At 36.8% G+C, this 22,110-nt stretch overlaps 1 protein-coding gene across 1 annotated transcript in view; it reads right to left on the reverse strand.

Annotated features, from left to right (window-relative positions):
* The window catches only part of LOC114701477 (limbic system associated membrane protein), a 2,116,569-nt gene that overhangs the window by 217,068 nt on the left and 1,877,391 nt on the right, over positions 1-22,110 (reverse strand). Inside the window, exon 5 of the mRNA XM_037209988.1 lies at positions 12,075-12,200. Within this exon, the coding sequence (XP_037065883.1) occupies positions 12,075-12,200 (126 nt within the window). The remainder of the gene's footprint in view (positions 1-12,074; positions 12,201-22,110) is intronic.

Genomic DNA, 22,110 nt, shown 5'->3' on the forward strand with positions numbered 1-22,110 from the left:
CAGCCCTTTATCACTCCCCCATCACCAGTCACCCAGTCTCACACAGCATGATAGAATAAGATTACGAGTATCCCTGCTGCCAGACATTTCCTTGGCAGAAGAGCCATGCCGTTGACGAGGAACAGAGAGCAGTGAAGATTCACATCCATTCTCAAAGGCTTAGCAGCACTGCATAGCGGCTCAGCAGAGCTTCAGATCTACTCTGACACACAGCAGCTGAGTCAGCCTGCTGTGGAGAGCTTAGAATGCTGAAAGTTCCTGGGGGAATTATCTCCTCTTGCAGTAATCAGTAACAGCATTGCCAACAGGAAAAAGCTATAGCTATTTACACACATGCAAAACAATTTTTTCCTTTTAGCTTTGGCCTTGGTATGTTGCAGAGATAACTCAATGTGCTTTGGGTTCTTTGAAATGAGGAAGGAGCCATTTCTGATTAGCCTTATTGATAGGACAGCTGGACTTTGGAAAGGCATCAAGCAATGGGGTGGTAAGTCCCTTTGCCATTTAGTTTCCTCATTAAGACTGATTATTCTGAACTTAAAAGAAGATTTATCTCTAGAATATATACTAGAATATATATTCAGTCTCAAGGAAACATGACATTGTGAATCTGTGACCCCAAGCTCAAAGTGAACCAGATGAACAAAAAGATAAAGTGGTCATCTCCATGAAAACAGATATTTGTCATGGACTGAACATGTTCTTACCAAGTCCCTATGTTGAATCACTAACACCCAGTGGGATAGCACTAAGAGGCAGGGCCTTTTGTAGATGAGTCCACAAGGGTGATGACCTTGTGGAGGAACCACTGCCCTTTTAAAGAGAGACATCGCAGACTTGGTCCTTTGTTTACTGTCTTTGCACTTACAAAGCAGTAGTTATGAGGCTCCTTGAGAGATGACAGTCATCTGCAAGCCAGCAAAATTACTCTTACCAAAATCCAAGCATGCACACAATTGATCATGGATTTCTACTGTCTAGAACTATAAAGGAAATTAGTGGCTGTTTAAATCCCCAGTCTATGGTATTTTATTAAGGTAGTCTCAGATCACAACATACTAAAGTGACTTTATTCTTAAAGAAATGGACTTACCTAATTTCCTTAAGTTGGTGGTTTACAGTAATTGGTGTACTGAAACAGCATAGTTACACTTATTTTAATTAAAAAAATTGAAAGTGTCTACTTTTTTTCAAGTAACAGAGCAAATCTGTCTTCTTCTGAACAGCCTCCAACATTCCAAACTGCTTAAACTGATCATTGCATACTTTTGTGTCTATATCAAGCAACCTCAAGTGACAGGCCACTAAGTCCTCAATTCCATCTGTCACCATTGGAATGATTTTTGTTACAAGGTACAATTTAGAAATATGTAATATTCTTAATGTTACAAACAGGTTTACTGTTATTGGAGGTGAGGAAGGGTGGGGTAATAATAATCACAATTTTCTTACCTGGCTTTCTCTGCCATCCATTACCAACAGCAGAAAGCCTTAATGACCAGACCACAGACACACACACAAAAAAATGTTTTAAAAAGAATGATGTCATTCAAAGACTGACATTTCAGGTTTTATTACTAGAATATCTTGAAGAATTAGATCTGATTTGCATTGATATTTGCAAGTTGAATTATTAAAGGTCTTTTTTTTAATACTCTCTTTCCTTCATCAGATTTTAACACTTCAATCCACAGAAGATAAAGTTACAGTTTAGCAACAGTGTGACTTCCCACAGCCTCCTATGCTTTTGAATTGTTGACCAACTGAGAAAATACCTGATTAGAGTCTTGGGTGATGAAAGGAATGTTAGTGTCACGCAAGAAGTGGCAAGAAGTTTCTTTTTCTTGTCTCTCCCCCCACCTCTCCCTCTCTCTCAAGCAAAGGGGATTGTTTCTCACTACTTCTCAAAGTAGGTTTTTTTGGCATGTCTTTTGTGTGCTGTTGTTACCCCATCTGCGTTACCTATGGAGATTTTGAGATTTCTCTGTTTTATTAGGATGAATTGTAGCTCCCCTGTATTGGGAGACTTGCAAATGAATATGCCAAGAGAATGATGAGGATTTCAGAAATGTGTGCACATTTTAAGTGATACGTTAGCATCAAACAACATTAGAATGTAGACGGAAAAAGACAAAATGGGAAATTCTATGCAGTGTTACTTCTAAACCTCCTCATCTAAGGTGATAGAAATCCAAATGGAAGAGATATAACAGTGAATTTACATAGCAAGTAGTTTTATACACGTGTGTGTGTGTGTGTGTGTGTGTGTGTGTGTGTGTGTGTGTGTGCTGTGCATGAGTGCACACAGTCACTGAAACAGAAGAATCACAAATGTTCCTATACTCACTCACTGCTTGGTAGAGACAGCTCATAACTCTGACTATATAAAAAAAAGGGTGTCTTGTCTTTAGAGGTAGGCCCTTCCAAGTATATCACACATTGAAATCACCTGGGAAGCTTATTAACGGTCACCATGTTGGGCCCCACACCTAGAGTTTCTGATTGAGGTGAGTCTGGAGTGGGGTCTAATAACACACATTTCTAAAGTGTTCCTCCATGCCACTGCTGCTGTTGTTTTGGGGACTGTCCTGTTAAGAATTCTGCTGTAGATTTTGAGAGATTCTGGTTTCATTCCTTGATTCATCAGTCAGATGAATCAATACCTTGAGGTCAGTTCTTACTCTCTAAACAGATGACTACAATAATTTCTATCTATTATTTACTCTGTAGCATCAATAATGATGGAACAGCCAGCAAAGAGTAGTTGAGTAATGCTTTATCATTACCAAATCACCTTGATAAGGATTATCACACTTGGGGTAACAGCAAAATCTTGATAGGTGAACTCTGTTATTCATAATTTGCTGATGAGACATGGGCCTTCTAAAAGCTCTCCCCTCCACCTGTGAAATGAATTATGGATAACAGGGACTTGAACTCGGCCTTTCAGAACTCAAATTCTGTGCCTTCTCTACAAAATCACATTCTTTTCAATCTTTACTATTTATGGAGAACTTTCCAGTTTTCAGGCTCCTTTCATATTCATTATCTCATTTGATCCCTCCACGCGCCAGCGTGAGGCAGGCAGGTCACATGTTACTGTCTACGTTTAGCAGATAAAGCTATTCTAAAAGATGATGAGAAAAGTGGCTACTGTCATCCAGACTGCATTTCCTCATGCAGTAGACTAGTTTTTTCCTGCAATATTTAGCAGCCACATCTAATGTAGCAAGGAGAACATCAGAGGACAATAGTCACGGTGACAAATACTAAGGTGGCATAGTATTGTGTCTCACCCCAACCTTTATTCTCCTCTTTTTCCAGGAGGCAAAGAGGTAAAGATCCAGTTAGGATTTTCTCCGGTAGGAAAGTGAGGACAGGTTGTTAATTTTTGCAGTTTAAACTCTAAGGAAATAGCTTTCTGTGAATTTGAAGATTCCTTTCCTCTAGCCTAGGGCTTTAGAAAGTTAAATATGCATTCAAACCACTTGGGGCTTTTCATGGACTGCAGCTTCAGATCAAGATGGTCTGTGCTGAGACCCAATATTACTGTATTTCTACCAAGCTCCAAGGAGATGTCAATTCTAATGACCAGTAGCCAACTCTAATAAGCAGGAATAATCCTATTTCTCAAAACCACATTTTTAAAATATTCTTATATACTATTCCTCTAGTGTCCCAGTTGAAACAAAAAGTTAAAAACAAGAGACATTTTAATAATATTGAGTTAATGCTATGTGTGTCCTGAGACTTACTAGGTGTCCCTTTTACTTGTCTATTTATACAGGCTGATACCTTCTAACCTCCTTTTTCTTGAGATTCTGGTTGATGCTGGTGAAGCAGGTTTGCCTTTGTTGTATTCTTTCTATAGATACAGAATTTCAGGCCTCAGATCAGGTACACTGCACCTGAATCCACATTTTAATCATTTTCTGGAGATATTTCCCAAAACACGTTTCTTCCAGTCTTTTGGCACTCCTGTGTTTGAGCTCATCATTCTGGTCACCTGACCATCACCCCACTCACAGAAGCTTCACTCCCACAGGGCCCTGGATCTCACCAAGAGATGAAGTACCGTGGGGAAGGCGGTTCTGTCCACTCTAGGTAATTTTGATTATCAGCTGGTTTGAGGGCTGGAAGTGTCCTCCACCCCATCTGCAATGCAGTACAGTTCAATGGAGTGACAGTGTTGCCATCTTCGGTGACAGAGAAAAAAGTCCTTTCCCGGGCATGAAAGACCTGAGGGAGAAATCTCACACTGCCAACAGGGAAGAACTGTTCTGTACTTTAAATATTTATCTGACACAGTGTAGCAAAACTATCGTGTGGGGAAGTTGTTTTTACATCTCAACTTTTAGCAGGTAATGCTCTGATGTATCTCATAGTTAGCGCTTTACTTATTCACCCTACAGATACCAACTGAGCATACTTATTATTCCTGTTGAACCAGATATCATAACGGGAAGTGAGGACATAAAATGCTTGCTTTCATGAAGAAAACAGAAAATGAAAAGGCAAACAAATGCTTAAGATAATTACTAAATAAGATAAATGCTGGGAAGCAAAGTAACAATCAACTGATCACAAAAGAGTGATAAGTAATATCAAAAGGTAAGAATGACTATTTCAGAGCACTTTCCCCAGCCAATAGTGTAATGATGCATGTCAGATCAGCAGGTATCCACACATGTGAGTGACTCAAGGTGAAAAGAATACAGATAGAATCAAGGCAGAGAATTTTCATGACATTCCCAAAATTGTTTCAGCAAGAAATTAGTGAAGGCCGGGCGGTGGTGGTACATGCCTTTAATCCCAGCACTAAGGAGGCAGAAGCAGGTGGATCTTTGTGAGTTTGAGGCCAGCCTGATCTACAGAGCAAGATCCAGGAAAGGCACAAAGCTACACAGAAAAACCCTGTCTCATAAAACCAAAAAAAAAAAAAAGAAAAGAAATAAATAAAGAAAGAAACTATTAGTTTGAGTAGTTTTGTAATTCCTGTATATCATTTATAGTTTAATTTGTGTCTGCCTATGCTTTAGTTATTTGCCACTATCATGTAGTGTCTTGAGAAAAGTTGTATGGGTAATGGATAGCTTGCAGACTTTTCAGGACCTTACAAAGGAGGGTGAGTGAGATGGCTAGCTGGGAAAAGTTCTTGCCACTAAAATGGGGACCTGAATTTTAGACCCCAAACTCTGGTGAAAAGAGAGAAACAACCTTGACAAGCTGTCCTCTGGCTGTGTGTGCTGCCATGTACATACACACACACACACACACACACACACATACACACACACACACACTTTGGGTGTTAAAAAAATGTCTTACAAACTAAAAAAAATATGAATAACCAAATGGATGAAATTTTTATGAATTGTATGATACTATGTTCCTGGCCAGAGTCATGTTGAAATATTTCCAGCTTGTGCTGGCAAAAGGGTGCTATACGTGGAGCAGGCATTTGTGCTTCAAGTAGTAGACTGAAGCCGAACAGGAAATATTCTTAAATGTAAGTTCTACAGTTTACTGCATGCATTCTAATGATTTGAGATTCAGAAGGGCTTTAACGCTTTGCTAAATGGTTTGAGATTTATCCCAAAGGACCTGGGATATTGGAAATCAAGCAGGAATATTAACTTGAGCATTTTATATTGAGAAATAGTAGTAAGGAGTCCAATCAGAAAACTAATGAATGCAGGTGAGAGAAAATATTGGTTGAACTGTAGCATGATGGTGACGGGGAAAGATGAAAGGATTCAGTTACTAACGAAAATAATAAAAACAGTATGCGGAATGAATCCTTGCTGTGGCAGAAGAAAAAAAATGACATAGGATCCCTCTCATCTTTCTAGCTTAGATAGTGTTTACCTTGTTATAAACACTTTCAAAAGATTACACTATTCATTTAGTATTTTGAGGAGCCTGGGCATGGAAATCAGTAAAACCCTCATGGGGTTCTGTTCTCCTCTATCATGTGGATCACAGAGACGATTTCAGGTCATCAGGTTTGATAGCACACACCTTTACCCCCTGAGCCATCTTACAGTCCCTGTGACCATCTCTTACCACTAATTCTCTGGCCCTTATGCTTCTGAATTCTGTAGGTTTGTGCTTGATTCCTGGGAACGGAGAGGTAAGTATATACCAGTATATAAATACAACACTTTTATTGAGCACTGTTGTGGTAGTTTGAATGTAATTGGCCCTCATAATCTCATAGGGAGTGGCACTATTAAGAGATGTGGCTCTGTTGGAGGAAGTGTGTCACTGTGGGGGTGGACTTTGAAATTTCCAGTGCTCAGGATAGTGCCAAATGTCTTAGTCTCGACTTCCTGTCTTCTATCAAGATGTAAGGACTCTCAGCTCCAGCACCATGTCTACCAGCTTTCTTTCCTGCTCCCCACCATGATGATAATGGACTGAACTTCTGAAATTGTAAGTAAAACACCTTCAATTAAACGTTTTTCTTTATAAGAGTTGCCAGGATCATGGTGTCTCCACAGCAATAAAAACTCTATCAATCGTTTTCACTAATCAGCCTCTATGTCTGAGTATGCGTGTCTGTGTCTGTGTGTGACCATGTATGATATGATATAATATATAGTATATATACATATATATTATATATAATACATAATGTATAATATATAATATATAGTATATATAGTATTACATGATGGTATATTTACAATTTACCTTAAAATTTATGATATGATTTTTCTTTCTTTCCTTTTTTTTTTGCCTTTTTAGAGACAGAAAAGAATAGTAAAAAGCAAGATCAAATTGAGTGTTTTCAAATTGAGAGATTTAGGCATGAAAAGTAGCATGACCAGAAACTATTAACATCATGTTTCACATAAAGATCTTCATCCAAATTCCTGCAGTTATTATTATGCCAGGCCCTGGGATGTGCCATGTTGTAGGCCCAAGATAGTCTTTCTTCCTCTGTTTTCTCAGACAGGTACTATTCATTTGTGAATCTCAGCATAATATCCCCTCAGGGGACTTTTGCTGGCTCTGCAGATTTTACTATATGGCCCTGTTTTATGGTATTACTGAATGCCATAATTTTCTTTTATAATGTATGAATCTAATTAAAGGGTTATTCATGCAATTATTAGTTTAATGCCTTGCTCTCTTGTTGAACTATAAGCTCCATTTGTTCAGGAACCATGTCTGTCTTACACTTCAATGTGTCTTTTTACAGAGTAAGCACTCTAGAAATAACTCTGACCAAATGAACAATTTGCGTATGAGAGAGCAAGATGAATCTGAACACAATTCTGTATTAATGGATGACAAATTTGAAACCAATAGTCCAGTTAGAAACTAAAAGAAAAAAAAACCACATTTTTTATTTTGTTCTTTTAAAGGAAATAATAATTACAAATAATTTAAGGTATAAAGGAAAGCAATTTACAGAACACGTTGCATCCCTATTTTGCTCTGGGTTATCAGTGTGGAGTTAGCAGCGTTTACTGAGAAAGTTCATAGATTTGACTCTTCTACATCCATGTCTACCAGTGTCCACTCAGTGGACCTTTGGGGAGATACATAGGACAACAGTACAGATAAATAATTTTATAAAATATAAACCACAGATCACACATGTTCTCTGTGCTAAATATGAGGTCAAACTAAACTAATATAATATCTTAAAAAGATAGATGATAGGCACTAGGAACAACTTCTGGAGTCTGACTTAATGACTTGAATTCAACAACAGTTTTTTTTTTTTTTTTCCAAACCCATGTAGCAAAGTGTTTCTTAAGTAGGATTTCTATTCTCTCTGTTGGTGCCAAACTTTGCTTCTAGCTGGTCAGGAAAACTACATAGTACCTCCTGAGCTGGTCTCAGTCTAAGGGGTGAAATCCTCAGCATAGGGTTTTGAATTTTTCAGGGAGAAAAAGGTACCAAGGTTGTGAAAACCTCTGTAGAAGCAAAGTGCACACAAACTCCGTAAAACTGAGCACTCTTGACACCACATGGGGCACATTTGAGAGGAAGGACTCCCCACGACTACCAGGAGAAAGATCCAGAAGCAGAGTTCTATGATGATGGAAGCAGCATTGCTCAAGAAGGAAGATCAAACATGCCAAAAAAATACATGTTACAGTGCAGTAAACCTCCGGGAACCACAGGGCTATGGAAGTCTGACTTAATTAAGGAGGAAAAAATAGGTCGTATTTAATAACCACATATGTGACACTAATTTTGACAATATAAAATAACCGAAAATGAGAACAATTTAGGGAAATCAGAATTATAAAATTCAAGTGAGGCGTTTTTGAGATTTTGAATATATGGAAAGTTTATGATACTTCCAGTTTCCCTCTTTAAAAATGTTTGTAGTAGGCTTGGGGGGGGGACGCCTCAGGAATCAAAAGAACAAGAAACTAGATAATCCAACCAAAAAAAAAGAATCAAGCAAAAAAACTGAATTAAGATAATGTTCTTTTAAAAAAATAATACCATTCATTTTTTCCTTCCTTGATCTCTTTTCATGGCATCAAATGACACATAATCAGACATTTGTAATTCCCTCCATGGCACCTTCCCCTTTCAGGTCTCTGCATCCCCTGTGGGGTCTGGTTAATCACAAGTACATTCCCCTGCAGTCACACACTGTACTGTGAAAGGCCCAATTAATAATTGAACAACGCTATCTGGACTTTCATTGTCACGTGACAATGATTTCAGGCAGCTCCACTGTCATACAGGGAGCAAGTCTCTTTCTTGCGTGTCTCCAAGAAAGGTGGCACTGGATTGGCTGAAAAGATCACTCTTTTCCAAATTCTCAAATAAACACACAACACACACACACACACACACACACACACACACACACACACACACGAGACCTCATTAATTTTATAAAAGAGCAAACAAATCAAGATCCCACACCCGTCACTAGGAAGGTGACTTTGGTCAAGTGATTATTTGGTCATTATTGGGCATGTGTGGGAGATGTAAAAGTAAGCTTGGGAAGTGATGTCCATTGTAAGGGGAAGAGTGGTCTGCTGTTAAGTATGCAAATGCATCAAGGGGTTGTTCTGAGTATACTAGCATATAGTTTGGTCCAGCGAGAAAGCCTGCATATACAACTATAGATAAGCAAAGAAGGAACCTGACACAGGATGCATACAAACCCTATGAATCATGTGTGAGTTTAAGTAATTCTTTGCTTATGTCTCTGGCTATGGTCTAACACAGAGGTGTATATATTTTAATCTAAGGGGCAAACATTAACATATTTTAAGCTTTGTGAGCTAAGTACTTTTGTTGTTGTTAGCAAAGTATGCGATTTTAGATCAAATGCAGTTATGATCAAATGCAAATAATTCAGCATGGCTGTGTTTCCAACAAAAATTTATGTATCTCCACTCAAATTTGAAGTTTATACATTTGCTCTGTATTTAAAAATCAGAATTCCTTTGATTACCTGCAACCATTCAGAGAGTTTTGAAACACTATGGCTGGCAGTCAGTAAGTATATGAGTGGGGCAGATAGAATTTAGTCCTCAGGCTATAATGTGCTGACCCCTGGTATTGAGTATTGAGAATCATTGTGAGTTCATCCAAGTTTTGTAGTTGATTTTGAAGTCTCTAGTGTTCTAGCGGTACATGAAAATACTGTCTTTACTATGCAAGATGTCACTGGTTTGTTTTACTTAAATCATCACAGAAACCATGCTAGTCAGTGTTCAAGACAGATGTTTATTATTATATAGAGGTTTACTTGGTTTTAGTCATATAGACCTATGTATGCTAACAAATTAGCAAAGATCATGAAGATTTGTTTCTGTCTCAGAATCTTTATGAATTTAAGTACTAAAATGGAGTATTTGGAGGCTCTAGGAAACAAATTTATTTTCCCTGAAAATCCTATTTACTACTCAAAATGTACAAGAAGAAAGTCTTTCTATTAATACGGCTCCTTATTGATCATATCAGGAATATAAACTCATTTGTTAAGTCCTACATTTTTCATTTTTTAATCTGCCACCTTGCCCCATGAATGACATTAAAAGATTAATAAAATATTTGTATAAATTTAAATTTAATTACAAAAGGTGAGACAAATTAAAAATAATGGTATGAAAACAGAAGTGTGGTTTGTTTAAGAATTTAAGGCCATAAACACCTTAAGTGGAGTGTTTAAAATCAATTTATTAATCTGTAATTTATATATAATAATTTATGTTCTTAATAGATTGGTCATAAATTGAGCAGTAAATCTACCAACAGTCAATATAAAGAAGGATTACAATAATTTATGGGTTTATTTGCAAGAGACAAACCATTGCTTTGAAAAAGACAAGTAGAGAAAATTTTTGTTTATTGAAAATATAGAGGGAAATTCCTGAAAGAGGCCTTTCAGAGTGAAATCATGGAAGGATTTAAATAAATTTTCAATAACATTGCAATAAACATAATGGTCTTAGGTGCTGACTTTGTCAAAATATTTAAATACAGGACACTGTTTAATACTAAATCATCAGTAGGTAAAAACAGCAATATTATCCTTGGGCCCAGGTAGGTAGAGTAGATTTGGGTCTAATGTGAGGCTTGCAGGAATAAAATTACTCTTAAGAATTAATTTATTTCTAGATAAAGATGCATGACATCTCTAAGACCATGCATCATATGACCATCCACATGTTCCTACTATGTGAGGTGCAAAATGAGTATGTAAGGAAATGAATTTGACATTGATTCTCCTAAATAAGTACCTCATGTGATGCTCTTATATAATATTAATAATTTATGGGATGTAAACACAAATAAGCATGGGTTTGGAGTAACATTTTCTTAAGAGAATAGACATTTATAATAGAAAATATTTGTCTAAATAGAAGGGCATTTTACAAAGTTAGCCCAAACTTTCCCTGGAAATTAATTGAGACGATGATGTTAAATGAAGACCCCCTATTATCTTACCAGAAGAAAGAAGAAATATCTAGAAACACTATAATCAAATATTACCCTGGTCTCAGGATAGGTATCATTGTATACCCAGTCGTGTTTATTGGTATTCATTCCAAAGCCAATTACTTTGGAAATTAAGCATCTAGATACTTTTATAGAGAAATTATGAGACTCTCAGACATAAGCCAGTTAAAAGCTGAGGTTCTTTACTAACATAAGTGATTTTTTAAGAATAATCTATGAATAATTGATCTATAATTGACTTGGTAGACCTTTTTGGAATAATCAAATAGCAGGTACTATTATACATAGATTGCAAAGACATAGTTTTGTATATAAGAAAACATAATTTGAATAGGACAGGATAATGCAACTGATTAATCCTGAATCATCTGTTAAAATGCTTAAATATGTTCATATAGCACAGTAGCCTTTGGACCTAGTAAAGATGAGCTTGGTACAAAGGGGGAAAGGAAGAGTACAGAAGACATTCTTGGCAAGTCATGTTATGAATTTAACTGAATTTGGTGTCATTATCTGGATCCAATACCCCCAATGCCTGTTTAATGCCTGGCAACCATCACAGAGCTAGATGCCAAGACCAGGAATTTAGGAATCAAAGAAACATTCGTTTCTACTTTTTTCACATAGTGCCACCACAAAGGAGGAAAATATGGTCCAAAATGACTTTAAAAAGTGGTGTGAAATAATTTTTACAAAGCATTTCTCAAAGACATTGAACCATCAAAATACTATACATTTTAGATATATGCTATATTTTTACATATTTTAAAATATGTTTTAATTTAAATATAATTATATCATTTTCTCTCCTCCCATTCCTCCCTTCAGCCCCCCCATACACTCCTGCTTTCAAATTGATGAACTTCTTTCTTTCATTATTCCCTGTTGCATATATATATATATATATATATATATATATATATATATAACATTATTTAATGTTATTATAGTTGTTCCCTTGAGAGTTAATCTATTTTGAGAGACAACTTTATGTATCAATATTTATACATAGATTAGGTAGGTAGTAGATAGATAGGTGAAAGATATATATATATATATATGTATATATATTGTATTGTATATCTAATAAGTGGCATCTTAGAATCTAACCAGTTGCTTACCAGTTGGTGTAAGGTGTCTCCAGGTGATAACAGGTTCAGGGCGGCCATTGGCCATGCAGACCAGGGTTACATTGCTGCCCTCATTCACAGTGACATCTGAGGAGATGTTGGAGATCTTTGGTGGAACTGTAGACAGAAGGAAATCAGATACATAATCATGACAATAAGCAAACTGTAGCTGTGATCTAAAACTGAAGTTGGCACACTCCAGACTGTATTAGTAAACTGGAAATTTCACACCAAGTAGCCAGGATACTTTTAATTTACACACTTGCTATTTCCTCTCCAAATCTCTCTCGAGTTCCTAAAACATCTATAAGGTGAAAATACCTACCACTATGGCAAGCTGAGTGCTGTAGGAAGTACTTAAGATATGTATAATGAAAATGTGCTAGCCCCTTTCTGGTAAGGACAAGCCTTGTTAAATATTAGAGGTATGCACATTCTTAATAATTTTACACTGAATTTTTATACCACCATCACTTGAATTTGTCATTTTATACATAACAAAGAATATAGTACAGCCTCCAAATGCAAAGGAAAGATAATCAATATTTATTGTTAAGTCATAGCATTGTGTTAGTAAGATGTGGCACCACAGATAAAATTCATAAGATAATCAATGAAATAGAATGCTTCTACATATAATTTTCTACATATGCTATATACTAAATATACATAACAGATTAGATGATATAAACTGAATTAATGGGTACTGAGTTAAGTAAATAGACATTATAAACATACTACAGCATTATTTCTAATACTGCCATTATTAATACTACTAGCAATTGAATGATAAGCTAACTTTAACTAAACATGTATTATATCTGCCACGATGCATTGTGTACTTAAGAAATATTATTTCCATCACTTCATGTAATCAAGATTGGGCACTCTATGAAGATTTTTATCTGCAGGTAAGAAACCAAGGCACAGATAGGAATCAGGGAAACTAGAAAAGGCATTTGGATCCCAGCAGAGTCCACTCTTAAACACTTCTTGAACAGAATTTCATCTTCACCATCCAGTCAACCAGATGGCTGAAATTGACAGAAATTACTTTTTGGTGATGTGAAAAATGAGTCCCCAAGGGCAAGCAGTACTGCTGCCTGGCTCCCTTCATTAGTGTTCAGGGTGGCAACATTAGATCCCACTCTGGTAGGCTTCACTGGGGAGTGTGGGAAGTGAATTACTCACAAATTTCATCTCTGAGGCTACTCCCTGATTACAAATGGCCAGGCTTAGGGTTGACTGTGACTCTCCTTTTTTCTTCTCTTTTTAAATACAGCTGCCTCTGTGGCAGCCATGAAAGTATATTTCTGAGGGAGGGGAACAAGCAAACATGAAGGAGCTCAATAATGAAAGAGTTTTGTTCCTTGTCACTTGTCCTACCCATTACAGACACTGTGTTCCTGCCCAGCAGGGACATTTTCTGCTTAAAGAAACAACTACCTGACAGCCTTGAGGAGACATCGATGGTACTTAGGGAAGCAGCACCTGAGTGCCAAGAGACAGAAGCTGATGGAGGGCCTTTATGACCTTAGCATGCTTCTGACAATGACATGTTACAGGGTCTCTGGATAGAAAGTGGTGACTCAGAATCAGACCCTCTGTCAGTAGACTACAGATGATTCCCATGTTTAGCAGTCTTTCTTGAGTTTCTCTTCCTCCTTTAGCTACTGGAGTTAAAGGATATTTTCCTGGATTCATATAGTGACTTGCAATGTGTTCTCCCCAGAATCTTAGGGCAAGAACATGGAAGGTCATATCCAATTTCAAAAGAGGATCATGAGAAGCAAAGAAGAACATGATAATGGCTTGTCAAAGGTGAGCCCACCAAGAACTATGGCTGGGCTCACAATTCAGAGTTCATATCAATAACTAGACCTGGCCTTACATCTCAGAGTTTCCAAATGCTTTATCATTCTTTTGTTTAATCCACATAGTTCTTCATTTTCATCTGAGGAAGCAAGTGTTCTGAATGCCTCCAAGTAAGATACAAACAATCAATGTAAGTGCTATAAGCACCTCCCCAGCTAAGCACCTAACCCAAGTTAGTAACAGGAAGTTCTGGAGCAATTAACAGATCCCAGCGAAGCTCCATTTTAGTTACATGTAAATTGTGACAGGATGTAAGACATGTATGTGTTGTTCAACCAAATACAAGGGATTCAATCTGTTATGTGAAAGAATACAAATAAAAAAACAGAAGGTCTATCATTAAATTTTAATAAGTCTATCATTATTATCAGATATTACAATAATAGAATTCCTTTTTAATTTATATATATGTAATTCAAATATATTATATATGAGTATATATTATATAAATATATATGAAGCTATATTAAGGACTTTGCACTCACTTGTCATGCTATTTAAGTCACTTGGACTTAAATAAATATAAATGTAACGCTAATGAGTAAATTTAGAGTAATTGTAATTATGTTTTAGTCATCAAATCATACTGACTCTCATGATTAAGATGAGTCAACTCATTTCTGGGATGCCAGGGTTAGGATGCCTCAACATTTGTACTGAGCAGTGAGAAATGGGTCACGTTGTATTGCTGTGTTCTGTTTGAATTTTGGTCTCTTCCTGCTAGCCTCACCTCATTAATTTTCCTATTTTATGTCAGGACCCCCCCATAAGAATGTACATGTGATATTATAAGATTTTACTCTCCAAAGAAATTACTCTTACTAACTTTCAAACCCAATATCTAACATTTCTTCAGGAATTGTATGATGCTACATCATCATCCTTGCTCCATTTGCACATCAATCTTGTAAACATACTGTGCATTCTTGCATCAAAAAACCTCTTCAATGAAGCTCTCCAAAGCCCATATTTCTAGGTCTACTGGCAATTTTTGTTGTAATGCTACTTTTTTCCCCCCTGAAATGTCTAATTTATTGCTCCTAGTCTCTTTCTTCCAGAACTTTCTATTCTTGGCTTCCAGGACACCAAACTAAACACACTTTCTTCCTACATTTTTGGCCATGTTAATGTTGGGGCTCATCTTATCTTGTTTCTTAAAAGCCTGTATTTAAGGGTTTAGCTGGGGTTTTTGTTTGTTTGTTTGTTTTGTTTTGTTTTGAGTGACTTACACTGTTTGTAGCTTCAGAAGATAAAGTCTTATCATCGAGGACTCCATATCATTATCTTCAGCCCAGATTTCTCCTAATATTTTCACAGCCATGTTTCTGACTGACCATTTCCTATCTCCATTGCATGCCTCACAAATATGTTATAGTTCCATCTATTTTCTCATGAAATACTTGTGTTTTATTATCTTAGTGAATGTTGTCATTATGAAAAGAGATGGGGTTTTTTGTTTTTGTTTTGTTGCTGTTGTTTTGTTTTGGCCTGGGCAGTAATATTAGCATAAAAGAGATAACCAAACCAAAACAAACAAAAACAACAACACCTTTCTTTCATAACCCCCACATAGACAACTACATGTTTTAAATATCTCCCCAATTCATTCAGCACTTCCTTTCCTTACTCCACTCCACATTGTCTCAGACACAACATTTTCTTTCTTCTTCTTCTTCCTCCTTTTCCTATCTTTTTTGTGGGGTAGTGTAAGGGGCTTGAATTATTGCGAATGAATTAAATCTGGCCTCTAGCCTTCTCCCCATGCTCACTACCATACAGTTTCCACACTAGAGCAAAAATACTGTAAACTATAAGTGAGCATAATATCCCTTGGTTAATATGGCCTTCAAGATTAGATGCCAGTGTCTTACCATGGTTCAGAGAGCTCATTCTAATTGCTTCTTGCTTATCTCTACAGCTACAGTTCCTTCTCCCTTTGCATTACATCTTCCAAAGTAGAACTCAAATGAAACAACTTGTGGGTGCTAGAAAGTGTAGCCTTAACTGCCATGTGCAGTGAAATATTATTTTAAGGTGTGTTGCTTATGTTTATGTTGTATTTGTTTAACTCTGTGAAGCTGTGTTACTGTGCCTGTCTAAAACACCTCATGGTCTAATAAAGAACTGAATGGCCAATGACAAGGCAGGAGAAAGGATAGGCAGGGCTGACAGGCAGAGGGTATAAATAGAAGGAGAAATCCAGGAAGGGAGAATTGAAAAGGAGGATCCAGAGAAGAAGGAGGACATCAGGGGCCAGCCATCCAGCTACACAACCAGCAATGGGGTAAGAGTAAGATTTACAGAAGTAAGAGAATGGGAAAAGCCCAGAGGTAAAGGGTAGATGGGATAATTTAAAGTTAAGGAAAGCTGGCTAGAAACTAAGCCAAGCAATATGCCTCCGTATATGATTTATTTGGGAGCTGAGTGACAGGCCCCCCCACAAAGAGCCTAAAAACAACCAACAAAACCCATACATCTATCGTCTGGTATTTTTGCACATAGTGACCTTGTCTGAGGTTTTTGCATAGGTAGCTCATCTCAGCTTGAGCTTCAGCTGGCGACCCTGTCTCCCGACTTTTATTCTGGAAGAGTTTGCTGTCATTCTCCATCTTTGTTGACATCCGCCCCCCCACAGTCCCCCCCCCACCCGCCCGAGCCTGTTGGGTATGTTGTCACAGACTCAATGAGAGCCACAACATTGCTTCTCCAATAGACCTCTAAATAAACTCACAACGTTTAGGTGACTTTCCTGGTAACTTTATTCAGTTTTAAGAGATAGGTGGCAAGTTTTCTTAACCACTGAATGCTGATACTTGCCTCACCCTCAACCAATGTTTGGAAAAATAAAAACAACTTCAGTTTTACACCTATTCTTCAGACTTAAACACGTCTCACTGACTTTTTTCCCCTTGCAAAAGACCAAGCATCTATTTGGCCCATAAAGATATGGCTTTTAGCAGTATTTCTCCAGCTGTCTATCTAATCATCTATTTCACCATTAATTTTTTTGACAATTGGTTTTCATACTTAGGACAGTTGTTTTGCTTGTTGAAATGGACCTTGCCTTGTCCTCTCTCTAAGGTTCACAATGGTGGGGTTACAATGTGTACACCATGCTTGGCTGACATCTTTGACTCTTCATGAACAGAACCACTTCTCCATGGCAGACCAGAGTGTGTGTTCTGAACATAGGAAGCAGAAGGACTCAGTGTCTGAGTTCCTCAACTAGAGATTTTTAAAGTCTTAACTTCCTATGTGCATTTCCTTTCTGTTTTTATTTTGTTCTTTTCCTCTGAGGAATCATATCTGTATGAGATCTGTATAAGAATCTCTCTATGAGAGACACGACAACTTTCCTAATCAGATGGTTTACTAGTTTATTCCTAGATTTCTGTAACAGCTCATGAAATTTAAATTTAGAACACCACCAGTACCGTCAAGGTGGCAATTCCAAGGATCCATTCTATTTCCTCCTAAAAACTTTATACAAATTCTGGAAAGTAAAACATCTGTCATATTATTACCGCTGATTCACATATGTGGACACGGGAGATACAATAGGTTAAAAAAAATCACATAACTAATGAAAACAAACCAAAACCAAGATTTTCTAAAATGATTCTTCCTCTAGACTACATTTATTTCTATAAAAGTGAAGAAACATTGTGTTTTTGCTTTCTCTTAATCCTCAGTAGGTATGACTACCTAGGAAGTACAGTTTAGCATGATAAATTTATTTGCACTAGCAAATATAAATTAATTTTCAAAGTCATTGGAACATTGATTTATGCTCAATTCTTGAGTCATCATACAAGTCTGAATGGTTTGTTTTCTCTGGGGGTCACTGAATAGCAGTCCTCTTTCATAAGATATTAGTGAGATTTATTATCTTTTCCGACATGCAACACCATCATCCATTTGTTTAATGTTTTCAACCTATTCAGTTTCAGTAATAGCCCCAATTTGTCTGTATTATTTTGTTTTCTTAGTGACTAATGGGTGCTACTTAGCCCGAAAGGAAGTGACCTTTTGGTGTCTTGGTGCAATTTACCCCAATTTATTCTCTGACTCTTAATTTTGTTTGTCATTTTTTTTTTTTGGCAGAAGTTTAACATTCCTTGACTTTATAGGTACACATTTTTCTTTTATTGTTTCATCTATTTTGTGTATATGTGCACAAACCTTTTCCAAAATAGGATCAGTTAAATACTTCTCGCTAAATTTTTCTTTCAATTATTAATTTTTATATTGAAGTCCTTAAGATATTTAATAAATCTATGTATGGTATGAGAAATAATAAAAATATCCCCATCCCTTAAATATTAGTTAATTTTCTCAAAACTGTTAAGTGAACAATGCAAAATGCAAAAACTATCTTAGTTTTCAGAATTTTCCCACAAAGTGCTATAAATCAGCTAGACTAGTCTTTCTGGGAAACATACTAAGTATAAACCTTACTCACTATGGCAACTTTATTAAAACACTTTAAAACATGTTGTTAATCTTTTATGTACCTCATAATTATGAGCTGCATTAATACACTCCATTATTATGAGGTAATTTAAAAATAAGAACTATTTTCACTGGCAACATTCTTTTACTGAAATGGATAGATGATGGATAGATGATAGGTTGATCCATCAATAGATAGATAGACAGATAGACAGACAGATAGATAGGCAAATGATAGATACTTAAGTTCTGTGTTAAAGCAATGTACATTTTTTACTATTTACTAAAAGTTAACTGTGGTTTTTAAATAATGCTAAGATTTAGGTAAACTTACATGCACCCATTCCTTTCACTGTGCAATGAACCAGCATCTAACATGATTATTACATAATCAGTCTGTGTCTGCTACCAGGTTCTTAATGAACCTCCTCTTATGCCTTTTCTCCTGCCTCCGTGGACATCAACTTGTGCAGATCCAGAGCTGTCTTATATTTTTATGTAGTTAAGAAACTCATTCCCTTTCCTTTTTATGTTTTATTTTATTTAATGTCTCAGATAGACCTGGATGCTCAGGCTTGAGAACCCATCTACTTGATAAGCTAAGACAGGAGGACCAAGGCCTGCTTTGTCTACAGAGTTCAAAGCCACCCTGGAAATTTAGCAAAACCATGTCTCAAAATAAAAAGGCTGGGGTACAGCCCAGTACTAGACATCTACCTAGCCTGTGCAAATGTAGAAGGGTATCCAGAACCTCTTTCTTGTGGTAAGACATATTGGTTATCTTTTGGGGAGACCACTGATCACATAAAGCCCTTGTTGACTTAGGAATTTCAGTCAGTTGACCCATTCTCCTTTGGACACATGGCTTCTGGAACATCTAGATTTTCTTGCCTTGAAACATGGTTCTTATTAGAAATGACCCAAGAGAGGATATAAATGGTTTAAATTGTGGCAAATTATCAATAATCTGCAAATTCTAATTTTCTACACTCTGTATTTTCCATGTCTATGTCTTCCTGTAGTAGATAACACACATTTTTTCCATCTCTGGACCATGTCATTGCTTTTGCTCATAGAATAGCAATATCTAGCTCACAAGCAGAGTTGTGAGAGCTGCTAGCATACCTGGACTCACTTGTACTTCTGGATTTGCTACTGCTGTAAGAAAACGCTCAGCTAAGCCTCTTTAATACCAAGAGAAAAAGGGACAGCTGAAAGAACTGTAAAAGGGGGGTAGGGTTCCTAATTAAACATGATTTTCAGATAAGCAGTAAATACCCCTTAAAATATATAATTGCATTTAAAATATTGTGTGAGACATAATTATACTAAATATATTTGTTGTTTACCTCAATTTTAATAGGTTATCCTCTATTTTATTTTATCCATTAAATCTGGTGAGGCAAGGAACAAAGCTTTGTGGTGGTTTGAATAAAAATGGTCCCCATACTTATAGGGAGTGGCATTGGAGAGATGTGGCCTTTTTGGAGCAGATGTGGGTTTTGTTGGAGGAAGCAGGTTTGTGGAGGGTGGGCTTTGAGGTCCTAGAAGCTCAAGCCAGGCCCAGTGGCTTACTCTCTCTTCCTGCTGCCTGTTGATCCAGATGTAGAACTCTCAGCTCCTGCAGCACCATCTCTGCCTACATACTGCCATGCTTCCAGCCATGACAATAATGGACTAAACCTCTGAAACTGTATGCTAGCCTCAATTAAATGTTTTCCTTATTAAGAGTTGCAGTGGTCGAGGCATCTTTTCATAGCGATATAAAGCCCAACTAAGACAAGCCTCATAATAAAATCCAGCCTACATGAGCTGAATGACACTTGCATGAGAAATAAAGAATAACTCTTGTTCATGCTTCTAAATGCTATTTGCTTCTAAATGTTATTTGCTTACTTATATGCTTATTTATTTGCTTACTCTAAATGCTTGTAAATGTTATTTGCTATGCAGAAATAGTTAAGACATACCACAAAAGGTCCACTACTAGTTTTCACTAGTTCCAGCAATTCTGGATCTCTAGAGATGCTTCACCTCTGTTTTCCAAGATAAGGACTTAATGTCTATTTGAGTGTATGATTTAACAGCATCCATATTCTCCACTATTAATCACCCCCTTCTTATATCAAATTAGCCAGTCAGTTTCTACTGCTTAACTCAGAGAATCTTACTTTTTACAAAATGAAGAATGGTCATGAGTGGAAAGTTTCAACATTGGCCGTTCCATCAGCATTAATTCTTCTCTGTTAGTAAATGTTGCTTTAAAATAACTTCAGGCCTGTGAAACCATCTAACCTATCTGTGAATGGCTTGATCCTGCCCCACCTTCCCCTCAGCCTTGGGTGATGCCTAATGAACAGGACAATGAACCAAGGGAAAATAATTCCAGTATAGGACCAAGAGTTGTCAAATGGCCCATTTCCACAATCTCAAATAATTTGTTTTTATTACTTGTATAAAATGTAAAATACTATGCTTTTCTTGTTGTGACATTTTTTGCTTTGTTTTTGAGACAGGGTTTAAATTACTCCAGGCTGGCTTCAACTCCAGTACATGCCTAGGAAGATGAATTTGGACTCCTGTTTACAGGTCTTCCTATTTACACCACAACACCTGGCTTTTTTTTAAAATCAGTACTGAGGATTGAACTCAGAACCTTGGCACATACTAGGCAGGTGCTCTGCCATAGAGCTTTTCCCAGCTCTCAAAATCTCAATCCTGATGGAACTGATTTTACTTATTTCTATGAATTCAAAGTTAAAGTATGGTGTATATATTATGATGGGGTGTTGAGCAGTAAAATGCATGCCTACCAGGACTCAGGAGCTGATGCAAGAGCATCATGAATCCTGAGCCAGTTTGGTGAAGTAATGAGGCACTAGCTGGAAAACCCAAACAACAACAACAACAAACAGAATGTCTTCTCAGCTCCTTAGTGTCCAAGTTTACTTAGATACAGACAGAGATAAAAGGAACTGCATCATTGGTATATGTAACTATAAAAAAAACTGGGTCCAGAAGCATATGGGGTGCTTTTTGAGCAGCGTTTAACTTTAGTAAATATGATCCCTAAAGTCAACAATAGAATACAAATATACAAGCAACACACAAATGCCATCTTGTGAAACATCAAACTTCCATCCTGCTTGGCATTTTGCTTCCGAGAATGCCACAAAAATGTGTTTTGCTACATGATGTAGGAGTTTCCAGGATGGATGGCAGGACAGGAAAATGCAGCGCAGTATGTTCAACGGAACACCAGGGGACTGTCGTCATCTCACCCTGCTCATTCGCAGTGTAACAAATTTATATTTTGTGTTTGCTTTTGAATCCTCAGTGAACAGATTAACATCATGTTATTTAATCTCTCTGAGACTTTGTTTCCTTTTCTAGCTATTGGAGTAATGGACAAGCTTGATACTAGGCAACATTACGGAAATGACAATGGGGTCAAATAAAAGAATGACTGGGGAGACCCATAAACTTTAAAAAGTTCTCTAATTGTAACTATTATTTATTGTATGCTAAAACAAACTAGTGAAACAGTGCTGGCTTAACCCTTCCTCTAATTACATGATTAAATATTCCCTGCATTTCATGCTGGTAGCATTCTATTTATAGTTTTTCGAATTTTGGTATGTGGTATTTGTTATTAGATTCTAATAGTACCAAAAAGCATAAGTGATTGTTATCATACAAA

The sequence above is a fragment of the Peromyscus leucopus genome, chromosome 12 (assembly GCF_004664715.2).
Source record: "Peromyscus leucopus breed LL Stock chromosome 12, UCI_PerLeu_2.1, whole genome shotgun sequence".
Lineage (NCBI taxonomy): Eukaryota > Metazoa > Chordata > Mammalia > Rodentia > Cricetidae > Peromyscus > Peromyscus leucopus.